Consider the following 12,558-nt stretch of genomic DNA (forward strand, 5'->3'; position numbering starts at 1 on the left):
ACCCAGCACGCGTGAGCCCCACCTTCACACGCAGCCAGGGCACTCAGCGGCTCCAGGCCTGAACCTGAGCAAGGCTCAGGGGCGCTGGCAGCAGCAGGCCCGCCTCCTCTCCCGACACCACCTCCTCCGGGCGTGCTCCACGCTGCCACGCAGACACATCCTCGTGTGTGTGCAACACCCGTGTGTGGCGGACTCTCACGTAAAAGCCTGGGCACCGAGCCCCGGGCAAGAAACCCTGCATGGCCAACCCCGGGCGTGGGGCGGAGCCCCGGACGCAGCCAGCCTAGCCTGGTCACCACAGGCCCTCAGGTTCTCTGCAGGGTCGGGACCTTGCAGGCATCCACAGGGGCTGGGGCTGACCTGCACACGCAGAGGCAGGCGGCACCTCTCCACTCGGCTGCGTGCTTCGCCACTGTGGGCGTGCAGTCCTGCCGCGAGGCTGCACAGCGCTGAGCGGACAGGACCCTGGAGGGCGCTCCCAGCGCGGACACGGCGGGGCTGGGCGCGGGATCCCGGGGGCACAGGATTGGCCTTACAAGCTCAGTGGATCCACCAAGCTCTTTCCCCCAGGGGCACCTGACGCTCCACTCCTTGCCTGGGGCGGGCCCCAGATCCACCACTCACAGTGCCAGCTGGCTGAGGCCCCCATGGGGACCCGTCACAAGCTTTCTGGGACACTGACTGCTTCGTCTGCCCACCTGTCAAGAGGTCTGTCTTTCTGTAACACGCTACAATGCTTACACATCTTGATATGAATCCTGTGATATGCTTACTGCAATACTGTTTTCTCAGTTTTTTGTTAAAAAGCAAGTTGTCGATTTTAGTGTGAGAGTTGGACTGTGAAGAAAGCTGATCGCCGAAGAATCGATGCTTTTGAACTGTGGTGCTGGAGAAGACTCTTGAGAGTCCCTTGGACTGCAAGGAGATCCAACCAGTCCATTCTAAAGGAGATCAATCCTGGGTGTTCATTGGAAGGACTGATGCTGAAGCTGAAACTGCAATACTTTGGCCACCTCATGCGACGAGTTGACTCACTGGAAAAGACTCTGATGCTGGGAAAGGTTGGGGGCGGGAGGAGAAGGGGACGACAGAGAATGAGATGGCTGGATGGCATCACTGACTCTGTGGACATGAGTCTGAGTGAACTCCGGGAGTTGGTGATGGACAGGGAGGCCTGGCGTGCTGTGATTCATGGGGTCGTGGAGAGTCGGACACGACTGAGTGACTGAACTGAACTGACTGAACTTATCAATCTTTTATCTTATGGTTAGTGTGTCTAAGAAGGGCTTTCCCTGGTAACTCAGATGGTGAAGAATCTGCCTGCAATGCAGGAGACCTGGGTTCAATCCCTGTGTCGGGAAGATCCCCTGGAGAAGGAAATGGCTACTACAGTGTTCTGGCCTGGAGAATCCCGTGGACAGAGGAGCCTGGAGGGCTACAGTCCATGGGGTCACACAGACACAACTGAGCAAGTGAGCCCAGCACATTATATGGAGAATAAATGCAGAACGAATACCATGGGTCAGCAGCTGGCCAGGGCCCCTGCCAGCACCAGATGCTCCTGCCCCAAGGCCGCCTCGGCCCCTGCCCTGTTCGCCTCGGAAGTGATCACCCATCTGGCTTTCAATGCTGGTCACCTCCCTGCCTTTCTTTACAGTCCTGACACCTGTGTACACATCCCTGAACAAGACACCTCATTTCTAAAACAGACCTTGCCGAGGTATAACTGACGTACAACAAACCGCAGGCAATGTCTGGGGAACGATCCCATCAGGCAGGACACAGCGCGTGTCCATGACGCCCCAAGTCTCCTGGCCGCCCTGGCCCCAGGCCAACCACCTGCCATCTGTCCCCCTACATCGCCCCTGTTCCTTGGACCTCACTCCAGTGGGGCCTCGGCGCCCACCCTGGGTCTGGCCTCCGCGGACCGTCCACATGCCCTGCAGCAGCCCCTGGGTGGAGGGAGCACCACCTGTGTATCCCCTCGTCTGCGTGGACCTCGGTGTCGCTGCCAGGTTGGGGCTACAAGTAAGACATGCAGGAACATCCAGGAACAAGTCTCGGCGCGAGCATCCACTCTTTTCCTGTGAGCTTTAGGGGAGACTCCTGGAGAGGAGCTGCTGGACTGAATGGCAGGCACACTAAACAGTGAACTTCAGTTTGCCTGATTTTACGCTCCCGTGAACGGCAGCATCGTGTACGTTCCTGCGTGCTCAGTCTGACATGCCGCGTGTAAGGTGTGTCCATGGTGCACACGGCTCGGCTCCGTCAGTCTGCGGCTGTGACATTCCTCCCTGGGCAGGCCGGTCCCCACATGCTCCAGAAGCACTGCGCTGAATTTCGCAGAACCCTTCCTGGGTTTTAAATCTACAGATAAACTTGGGGAAGCCAACAGCTTAAGGTGCCAACTCTCCTACGAATGTGCACACGGAGCCTCTGAGACCTGGGTCTTCAACGCTCTTCTGTGGCCTCCACGGCTCCTGATTCGTGACACGGCACAGGCTTTGGCGCTACAATGCCTGCAGTCTTTACTCAAACCTCGTTTCTGTATTACTGACGTGGAGAGAAAAACAACTAACTTCGGCGCACTTACCCTACAGCCGGCTCCTGCAACACTGTGCTGCGTGCTCTGTAACTGCCTATACACACAATCAGCTCGCTGTAAGGGAAACCCTGCTTCCTCCCTGCAGGCCTCCGGGCCTGTCCCTCTGCCTGTCCCCACCCGCGGTGCCCGCAGGACAGTGCCCAGGGCTGAGCAGCGGTGGCGACAGCAGCTTCGCTCCGCACGTGCTCCCACACTCCCACTTGGGAAGATGCTCCGCCTACACTTCTCTCTGCTGGTGAATTCCTTTTTTCAGGCGAAGATAGGCCCTTCCACTGCTTACTGTTTTTTTTTTTAATTAATTATAAATGGGTGCTAAGATCTTAGCAAAGGTTTTGTCTGAACCCACAGAAATGATCGCATGCCTCTTCTTTCATATGTTAATGTAGCAAAAACCACTTCCTAATAGTAATTCAATCCTGGAATAAGCCAGTCTGGTCACATGCTGCTTTTTAAAAACATACTGTTATTAGAAATGTGAGTATTTTCTTGATGATTTTCACATCTAACATTCATGAGAGAAACAAACCTGCAAGTGTTCATTTTCCCTGGTGTCAGTGCTGCGTTTCTTTGGTAACATGAAGCGGGGGGACCTCCCTGGACGTCAGTGCCTAAGACTGTGCCTCCATTGCTGGGCCTGCAGGTCTGACCCCTGTGGGGAACTCGGAGCCCACATGCTGTGGGGCACAGCTAAACAAAGAAAAATGTAAAAACAAAAAAACCCAAGCATGCTCCTTGCTGCCTCTCTGCAGCTCTCTGGTAGACTCTGTGGGACTGAACCGTCTTTCTTTGAAAGTCCCGGAGAAATCACGGTGAAACATTCAGAATGTGGTTTTCTCACGGGGAAGACGTGGAACTGCTGCTTTGGTCTAATAGTTACCGGACTACTCCGGCTCTTTTCTTATTGGGTTAACTTGTGGTGTTTCATTTAAAGTTTAACATGAATTGTTGTACACTGACCCCGCCTCTGGTGTTGTGGCCTCCTGTTCACTGACATGTCCCAAAATCAGAGAAGCTGCTCACATTACACAGGACTTCAAACACGAAGAGTGGAGCAGCGTAAAACGAAAAGAGCCATCACCCAGCCTGCATGACCACCAACACTCTGCTTCTTTCATCTGATGAGGACATTCTGGGGTGTCTTTTGGCTATATTTCTTGACTAGTCTCAGAGGTTTATTTAATGTTTTCAAAGAATCCAATTTTGGCTTTGCTGATCTCTGGTTCCTTATTTCATTACTTCTCTTACGTATCATCTCTTTTGTTTCACTTTCTTTGAGTTTATTCTATTGTTGCTTTTCTAATTTCTCAAATGAGATCCGTAACTAATTTTCAGGTTTTTACTACCCAACTCCAGCATTTAAGGCTTCAGTGGAAGTGCTCTCAAGAGCAAACCTTTTCTTTACTTTTCTTGAAGCACAGTTGATTTACAACGTTTGTTATTCTGCTGTCCATTGAAGTGGCTCAGTTACACCCATGGATCTTTCCAGCTTCCTTTCCATACGGTTGATCACAGGACACTGCGTACAGTTCCCTGTGCTCTGAGGGAGGACCTTGTTGTTCACAGATTCTGCATGAAGGAGTCTGCTCACCGGTTCTCCGTGGAGGAGTCTGCATCTCCTAATCCCGAACTCCCACCCCACCCTCTCCAACCTTCCTCCCCCGTGGCGACCACCAGTTTGCTCTCTAGGCTGAGATTGTTTTTGTCTCAGATAGGTTCACTTGTGTTGTACGTTAGATTCTACACGACTGATATCATAATGATGTTTGTCTTTTTCTTACTTCACTTACTATGATAATCTCTAGGTCCAAACATGTTGCTGCAAATAGCATTACTGCATTATTTTTATGGCTGATTAATATTTCATCATGTCTGACTTTTTGCAACCGCATGGACTGTAGCATGCCAGGCCTCCCTGCCCATCACCAACTCCTGGAGTTTGCTCAAACTCCTGTCCATCGAGTTGGTGATGCCATCCAACCATCTCATCCTCTGTCGTCCCCTTCTCCACCTGCCTTCAATCTTTTAAAGCATCAGGGTCTTTTCCAATGAGTCAGGTCTTCGCATCAGGTGGCCAAAGTACTGGAGTTTCAGCTTCAGGATCAGTTCGTCCAATGAACACCCAGGGCTGATCTCCTTTATGATGGACTGGTTGGATCTCATTGCTGTCCAAGGGACTCTCAAGAGTCTTCTCCAACACCACAGTTCAAAAGCATGAATTCTTTGGCGCTCAGCTTTCTTTATAGTCCAACTCTCACATCCATACATGACTACTGGAAAAATCATAGCTTTGACTAGATGAACCTTTGTCAGCAAAGTAATGTCTCTGCTTTTTAATACGCTGTCTAGGTTGGTCCTAACTTTTCTTCCAAGGAACAAGTGCCTTTTAATTTCATGGCTGCAGTCACCATGTGCAGTGATTTTGGAGCCAAGAAAATAAAATCTCTCACTGTTTCCACTGTTTCCCCATCTATTTGCTATGAAGTGATGGGACCAGATGCCATGATCTTGGTTTTCTGAATGTTGAGTTTTAAGCCAATTTTTTCACTCTCCTCTTTCACTAAGAGGCTCTTTAGTTGTTCGCTTTCTGCCATAAGTGTGGTGTCATCTGCATATCTGAGGTTATTGATATTTCTCCTGGCAATCTTGATTCCAGCTTGCGCTTCCTCCAGCCCAGCGTTTCTCATGATGTACTCTGCAAATAAGTTAAATACGCAGGGTGACAATATACAGCCTTGACGGACTCCTTTCCTGATTTGGAACCAGTCTGTTGTTCCATGCCCAGTTCTAACTGTTGCTTCCTGACTTGCATACAGGCTTCTCAAGAGGCAGGTCAGGTGGTCTGGTATTCCCATCTCTTTAAGAATATTCCACAGTTTATTGTGATCCACACAGTCAAAGGCTTTGGCATAGTCAATAAAGCAGAAGCAGATGTTTTTCTGGAACTCTCTTGCTTTCTCCATGATCCAACAGATGTTGGCAATTTGATCTCTGGTTCCTCTGACTTTTCTTAAACCAGCTTGAACATCCCAAAGTTCACGGTTCACATCCTGTCGAAGCCTGGCTTGGAGAATTTTGAGCATTACTTTGTTAGCGTGTGAGATGACTGTAATTGTGCGGGAGTTTGAGCATTCTTTGGCATTCCCTTTCTTTGGGACTGGAATGAAGACTGACCTTTTCCAGCGCTGTGGCCACTGCTGAGTTTTCCAAATTTGCTGGCATACTGAGTGCAATACTTTCAGAGCATCATCTTTAGGGACATGAAATAGTTCAGCTGGAATTCCATCACCTCCACTGGCTTTGTTCGTAGTGATGCTTCCTAAGGCCCCCTTGGCTTCGCACTGCAGGACGTCTGGCTCTGGTGAGTGACCGCGCCAGCGTGGTCGTCTGGGTCGTGAAGCTCTTCTTTGTACAGTTCCTCCGTGTGTTTCTGCCACCTCTTCTCAGTGTCTTCTGCGTCCATGAGGTCCCCACCATTTCTGTCCTTTACCGAGCCCATCCACTGTGCCTAATTCTCTGTAAAGCCCAAATTGCTTTTCGTATCTTGAGGCTGTTTCATTAAATGCGTAGTTTTAAAATTCTTATTTCTTTCTAACAAATGGAACATTTCTTCATTAGGCAGCAAACCTCAACTACCACTTGTGTTAAAATACATTTCATCCCAGAATAAAATAACTGGAACAGCTGTCTTTCTCTGTATTTTCACCTCTCTTTGCTAAGAAAGCGGTTTTTATTTCCTTTTGGCCACACCGGCTCTCGTGGCAGTGCCGGCTGCAGTGAGCGGGGCTGCTCTCCGTTGCAGGGCCAGGCTGTTCCTTGCGGCGACGTCTCCTGTTGGGGAGCCCGGGCTCAGGCAGCTGCGGGGCCTGAGCTGAGCGGCCCTCTGCAGGCAGGACCTCCCCAGACCAGGGCGAACGCGCGTCTCCCGCACTGGCAGGAGGGTTCTCCACCACTGAGCCCCCAGGGCAGCCCCCCGCCCCTTTCCATTACAGTCCAGGCTATTTTCTTGTAAACAGCACATATACGTGTTTATGTGTGTATACATTAAAAACATGTAACACAATCTGACAAACTGTATCCTTTCTGCTTACTGCCTGTAATGGGCGTTGAGACAACTGGACTCCCATCATCTTTTAAAAATCTGTCTGTTGTCCTTTCTCTACACTTGTTCTTCGAGGTTTGTTTTTTTTTCTCCTACTGATTAACAGTTTATACATTTTATTTCTATTATTTTAATGTTTGCTCTTAAAATCGTGTCCTGCCCGTTTAGGTTCAGTCTCAAGGGTAACTACCCTAACCGTTAAAAAAGGGGTTGCGGATACTCAGCTCTGATTGCATCACACCAAACAGACACATTGCTGATGCTCAGTACTGGGGGTCCTTTAAGTATAATGTCAATTAGACATTTACCGAGATTTGCCAGGAAGTTTTTTCACCCCTTCCTGTGTGTATCAGACTGATCTCCTGAGCACAATTTCCTGTTTCTTTGTGCCATGCTGTATGGCTCGCAAGATCTTAGTTCCCTGATGGGCATGGAACCATGCCCCCTGCAGCGCAAGCAGAGTTCTAACCACTGGACTGCCAAGGAGTTCCCAATTTCCTTTGTTTAAAGTAGAATTTTACAGTTTCCGTTTCCACAGCTCTCTCTGCAGCATGCTCCTGCAGCTTTTCTTTATTATGGGAAAGAAGAAGTTTGTGGGATTCATAATTACAGACTGACAATCTTTTCTGAACACTGAATACTGCTCCACGGTCTCGGATTTCAAATGCCATGTGGAGGAATGGACTTTTGCTTGCTTATCCTGTTGGTGTGAGCTGTGTTTCTGATTTCCGTGGACTCGTGTTTCTCGTTAGTTCTGCACAACCCTCGTCTCTTTCGACCCTGCTTCTCCGCGGTCTCTCTGCTTCCTCTCAGCGGGGCGTCAGGCAGACGCGTGCTAGGCTGAGCCTCCTCTGTCTCCTGACCCCTCTGCACGGGCCCCGCTTTCCTCACCTCTCGGTGCCTCCCACTGCACCTTCCAGGTCATTCACTCCCTCTTCAGCAGTGCTGAGTCTGTCACCTATCTACGGAGACCTTGACTTTAACAATTCTGTTTTTCGCTTCTAGATTTTTATTGTTTCTCCTAAGTCCTGGGTGCTTGACAATCTTTGTTTGTAATAAGTCATGTGTGATTGTAAGCTGCATGAATCCTGCAGGTCCGCCTTGTGGAAACTTTCCTCTGAAGTGTCACCAATATCCAAGAAATGCCCTATTATTCTACTGCCCTCCCCCAGTACCCAGCTTCAGGGCAAACTGTGGAAGAATTCAATAATTTACCTATACCTTCCTTTGGACTTTGTACAAACATATTCATATCATCTGAGAATGACAATTCCACTTCTTCATTTGAATCCTTATCCTTTGTTTCTCTTTATGTCTTTAGAAATGAAAGTTGTGATAAGAGGCATCCTTATTAAAATTATTAATCTCAAAGAATAGCTTTTAATGATTCACCATTAAGCATAACATTCACTGTATTTTATGGATACCCTGTATCATGTTAAGGATGTGCCCTTCTATCCTGGTTAAGAGTTTTTACTGTGAATGCTTAACTTTAGCAAATGCTTTATCATCTCCTAAGAGTTAAAACACACACACGCGCATTATACATAAACACAGTTTTGAGAAACGTTTAGAATTGTGTGTCTCAAATATGAATGAACGACTTTGGAAACCACTTCTTTTTTGAGTTGTGTGTGTGTGTGTGTTTTCTGAAACAAAGAATTAAAGTACTGCTAGATAAAGAACAAAGCACTTTAAAGAAAAAACTTCTTGCTGTAACTCAGACAAGATATTACTGAATTTATGACAAACAATATGAAAGATGTCTGCATACCAGAAAAATGGAATAAATTATCCAAAATGTTACTTTTCACCTTAAGAGCATGCCCTATCCCTGCTCCAGCACCAGCACAGATAAAGATCAGTGGGCAGACCTGTGAGAACAGAGACGCGGGCCCACGGTCCCCGGGGACGCTGAGGGTGGGACTGCTGAGATGCACTGTGATGCCATAAACCCATCTGCACACACGGGGAAGGGAGCAGCAGCCGTGAGGGCGAGGCGGCTCGTGCGCGTGCCCGGGGTGTGGGTGGGACATGCGCAGAAGGCCTTCACAAGCTGGGAAACGGCCCAGTGGCCAGGCTGCGGGGCCAGCTGACACGACTTCTGCCGCAAACCGACAGCAGTGCTCTGGGCGGGCGTGCGTGGCGCCGCGGAGCCCCTGCTGCTTTGGCTGCCGGCCTGAGTTACCTTTTGAAAGACTCCACCTCCCTCTCCGTCTCATCCATATCCACACTGTCCAGGTCTATATCTTTCGGTAGAAAGACGTCATCTGCAAAGTGAATGAAGAGAGGCACGTCAACTATAGCAGGCCATCTTATCAGAACCGAACAAAGCATCTGGTTTTACTTCAACCACTTCAGAAACTAACAACCTTTTCCAAGATGAGATTGTGCAAAGGGCTAGAGGTGGACAGACACTGCCTGGGCGCCTGGGAACACCTGACCGTGGGATGAGCCAACTTGTGTGGAGCGAAGGCCCCGCAGAGGTGGCGCAGGGGCTGCCCGGGGAGAGTCCTTGAGAGGCCCACACTCCCGGTCCCGGGTCCCTGCTGGAGGGACAGGGGCAGGGCTGCCAGCAGACACGCGGCACGTCTGGGCCCTGGACCCAGCCTCTGGAGGAACCGGCTCTCCCGGGCCTTTGGTTCATTCAAGCACTCTCCAGAGACTTTATCATCAGCCTGAGGCTGTCTTTCAGTCTGCAGGTGAGGAGCCCTCTTTGGAGACAGGTCACAGCAGGCAGCCTCAGCACCTCTGGGGGGCCTTAACTCTCTCCTCTGCTTCGCCCCCTGTCCGGGGCCTGCAGGATGCAGTGCGTGTCCTGCCTGAGCTCCAGTGCCAGAGGCTCAATGCGTGCACATCTGCATGCGGGGGGCCGTGGTGCCCGTGCACCAGCAGGCTCCACCCAAGGAGCGTGCAGACCACCGCTGCTGCTCTGTGAAAGGCCACTCTCTACCCTGTCCCACTTTAGCATGGAGCAACTTTTGGAATCTTCCATAAAGACTCTCTTTCCTCCTCTCACTGGGCATTTGCACAGGAGTGTAATAGAGTACACCCCATAATGGAGTTACAGTAGCGGGGCCACGGCCGAGGTGCACACCAGCTGCCCACAGTTCTGAAGAGTCCCAGCGGCAGGTGGGGGCTGTCACACCTGCCCGCCACAGCAACGCCATCCCCAGGACCAGCAGGACCATAGCCCCCCGCACAGAGCTCGCTGCCTGGGTCCTTCCCTGAAGGACCATCCACAGCTGGATACCAATAGCAACCACCCCGCCCCCACCCCGACCTCTGCTGGGCAGCACGTACACAGAGCCACCTCCTCCATGCAGCCACCCCACTGGGGCACAGCCGCACCCCTCCACTTCCGCTCCTCACACTCACCACCCTGGTCAGCAGGCTGGGCACACTCCTCGTCAACAGCCAGGGACGCCTGTGCCCCGTCCCTGCTGCTGCTGCACGCTGTGCCCCCCACCCCGCCCTCCCAGCCACACAGGGTCGCCGTCACATCGTGCTCCTCCCCGCGCAGAGACTGTGCTTCAGGACTCCAGCGAATACCTACCAGCAGCCCCGCCGGGGGCCCATCTGCTCAGGGGACACTGTACACAAGGAGACGCAGCGAGCCAGGAGGGTTTACAGGATCAAAAAATGACGTCTTGGAAAGCCCAATCGCAAGCTGTTCCACAAATATGATAGTTCCAGAAAAGCAGCTTCAACCACAAAAAAACCACAACAGGAGGCGCGTCTGCTGGGGATGCTGCCTCTATAAAGTGATTTCTGATACTCTTTTTCGGATTAGAACTGATAACCAGGGTCAAAAATCGTGGTGTAAGGAAAAAGTAGGATGGAACTATAGCCAGATTCAGTATCGGACTGATAGTTTTTGCACAAATAAACTGTATTAACCAGAGTGGAGAGAAAGGTGACCTGAGACTCACTCCAGGCCTGGTTGGCTGCTCACTGTGCAGACCACAGCAACTGCGTGCTTCTTCGGAGCTCAGAGGACTCGCCCTGGCCCTGATGGGAGGACACGCGCCCAGAATCTCTGCAGGAGGCAGGCATGTGCTGTGCTCACTCAGGTGCAGGCCTGCGAACACCACGCGCTCTGACAACAAAGCACATACAATGCAGCTGAAAAACGGGAGGAGAAGGGATGGCAAAGTGGGGAGTGGAGAGAAGGGGCTCAGCGTGCGGCAGTGCTTACCACGCAGACCACGGCCCCACCAGGGGCAGAGAGGGGTCTGGAGGGGTGGGGCGGGGGCACCAGCTCCCCTGTGCTGGCGTTCTGAAGCAGCGACATTCAGGGGGAAAAGCAGCAGAGCGAACACGTCGCCCAGAGAGAGAACACAAACAGAGAACTGGTCTAACAATCACAGTCACGTCAGGGCTGTCCTATCAGAGCACGGAAAGGGGCTCACCCCACCTGCGGCAGGTAAGACTGTCAATCGGCCCACACAGCAGGACTCAGGGGTCTGAGCTCTATACGAGGGAATGACCTAAAACCAAGCGACTCAGAAAGGCCAGAAACGAAAGGAGGATGGCAAAGGAGCCCGCCATGCAAACAGAAGCAGAGGGACAAAGGAGAAGTCAGGCCAAGAGCAAGAAGCACAACAAAAAGGAGAGCTTTAATAATAAAAGCCACAGTTCAGTAAGAAATGATTGGGATGTGCACCAAGTAACACAGAAGCGACCTCAGTAAAACAACACTACAGGGAAAAACCTCAGTAATACAGAACAGGATGCGGATTATGAGCACAAAAGCCAAGAAAAGTACGGAGGACTCGAGCATAATTCAAAAACATGTCATGGGTATAAACACGTATTTACATACAGTTCTGTACCATGAAAACAGAGAAAACATACTTTTATCTCAAATGCACACAGAGCAATCACAAAAACTAGTCACGAATACCACTAATTTAAAATTACCAGTAATTAAAAGCAGAAACATAAACAATACTCTTGAATCACAGAGTCCAAAACCTAGAAATTATTAATATAAGAGAGCTTCTCCCATCTGGAAATCTAAAAGTCACCTATTAAACTAATGGGTCAAAGTAGGGGAAAGCTACGTGGAAATTACTGAATTTCTAAAAAGGAAACCAAGTGGAAACATTATCAGATATTATGAGATACACTTAAAGGGAAAGTTCAGAGAAAAATTCAAAGTGCTGCTTGGATTAATAAAATTGAAAGAATGAAAAGAAATGAACTCAATTCCCAAGTGGAAAAGTTGTAAAGAACAATGAAGTGAAACAAAAAACAGCATAGGAAAAAAAGAAATAAATGGAAAGCAGTGCAGCAGAGGAAAAAATAAAAACATACCTAATTACTAAATCAAGAGCCTTTTTTTAAAAAAACATTATATAGATACACTATTTTACAGTCAAACAGAACAGGGAGAAAGGAAGCACAAATACACAACATAGGAAATGATGAGAGGACACGCACCACTAAAAGAACTTTTTTAAGAAGAATGTCCTTTGGGGACGCCCACGGTGGTCCACTGGTAAAGAATCCACCTTCCAAAGCAGGGGATGCAGGTTCAAACCCTGGTTGGGAACTAAGGTCCCACATGCCTCGGGGCAACTTACACCCGGGTGCTGCAGCACAGACCCAGCACAGCTGAAAACAAACCAAACAAACAAAAAGGTGTGTGCTCTGCAGGTGCCTATGTAACTAAGCTGGAAAACTAGCTGAGCCGACTGCTTAGCACAGAAACGTAGTTTACAAAAATTAACCCCATAAAAGAGACGAACACCTTAACAAACCAATCACCACAGAGGACAGAGAGAACGTTATCAGGAAGTTACCCCGCAAAAAAGGCGCCAAGCCCAGGGGGCTGCACGGGAAATCTCCT

The 12,558-nt window shown here is 50.0% G+C and overlaps 1 protein-coding gene across 9 annotated transcripts in view; it reads right to left on the bottom strand.

Annotated features, from left to right (window-relative positions):
* The window catches only part of FAM193A (family with sequence similarity 193 member A), a 149,963-nt gene that overhangs the window by 1,233 nt on the left and 136,172 nt on the right, over window positions 1-12,558 (bottom strand). For 4 of the 9 annotated variants that reach the window (XM_088836597.1, XM_088836601.1, XM_088836599.1 and 1 more), the window contains exon 20: window positions 10,223-10,803. In XM_088836597.1, the coding sequence (XP_088692723.1) occupies window positions 10,340-10,803 (464 nt within the window). In that variant the 3' untranslated portion in view covers window positions 10,223-10,339. Of the gene's footprint in view, window positions 1-8,892; window positions 8,975-10,222; window positions 10,804-12,558 lie in introns of those variants that run through there. The other 5 variants (XM_055434559.2, XM_055434563.2, XM_088836596.1 and 2 more) reach the window with 4 other exon arrangements.

This window comes from Moschus berezovskii, chromosome 5 (genome assembly GCF_049115385.1).
Source record: "Moschus berezovskii isolate FMDL1 chromosome 5, NW_MosBer_1.0, whole genome shotgun sequence".
Lineage (NCBI taxonomy): Eukaryota > Metazoa > Chordata > Mammalia > Artiodactyla > Moschidae > Moschus > Moschus berezovskii.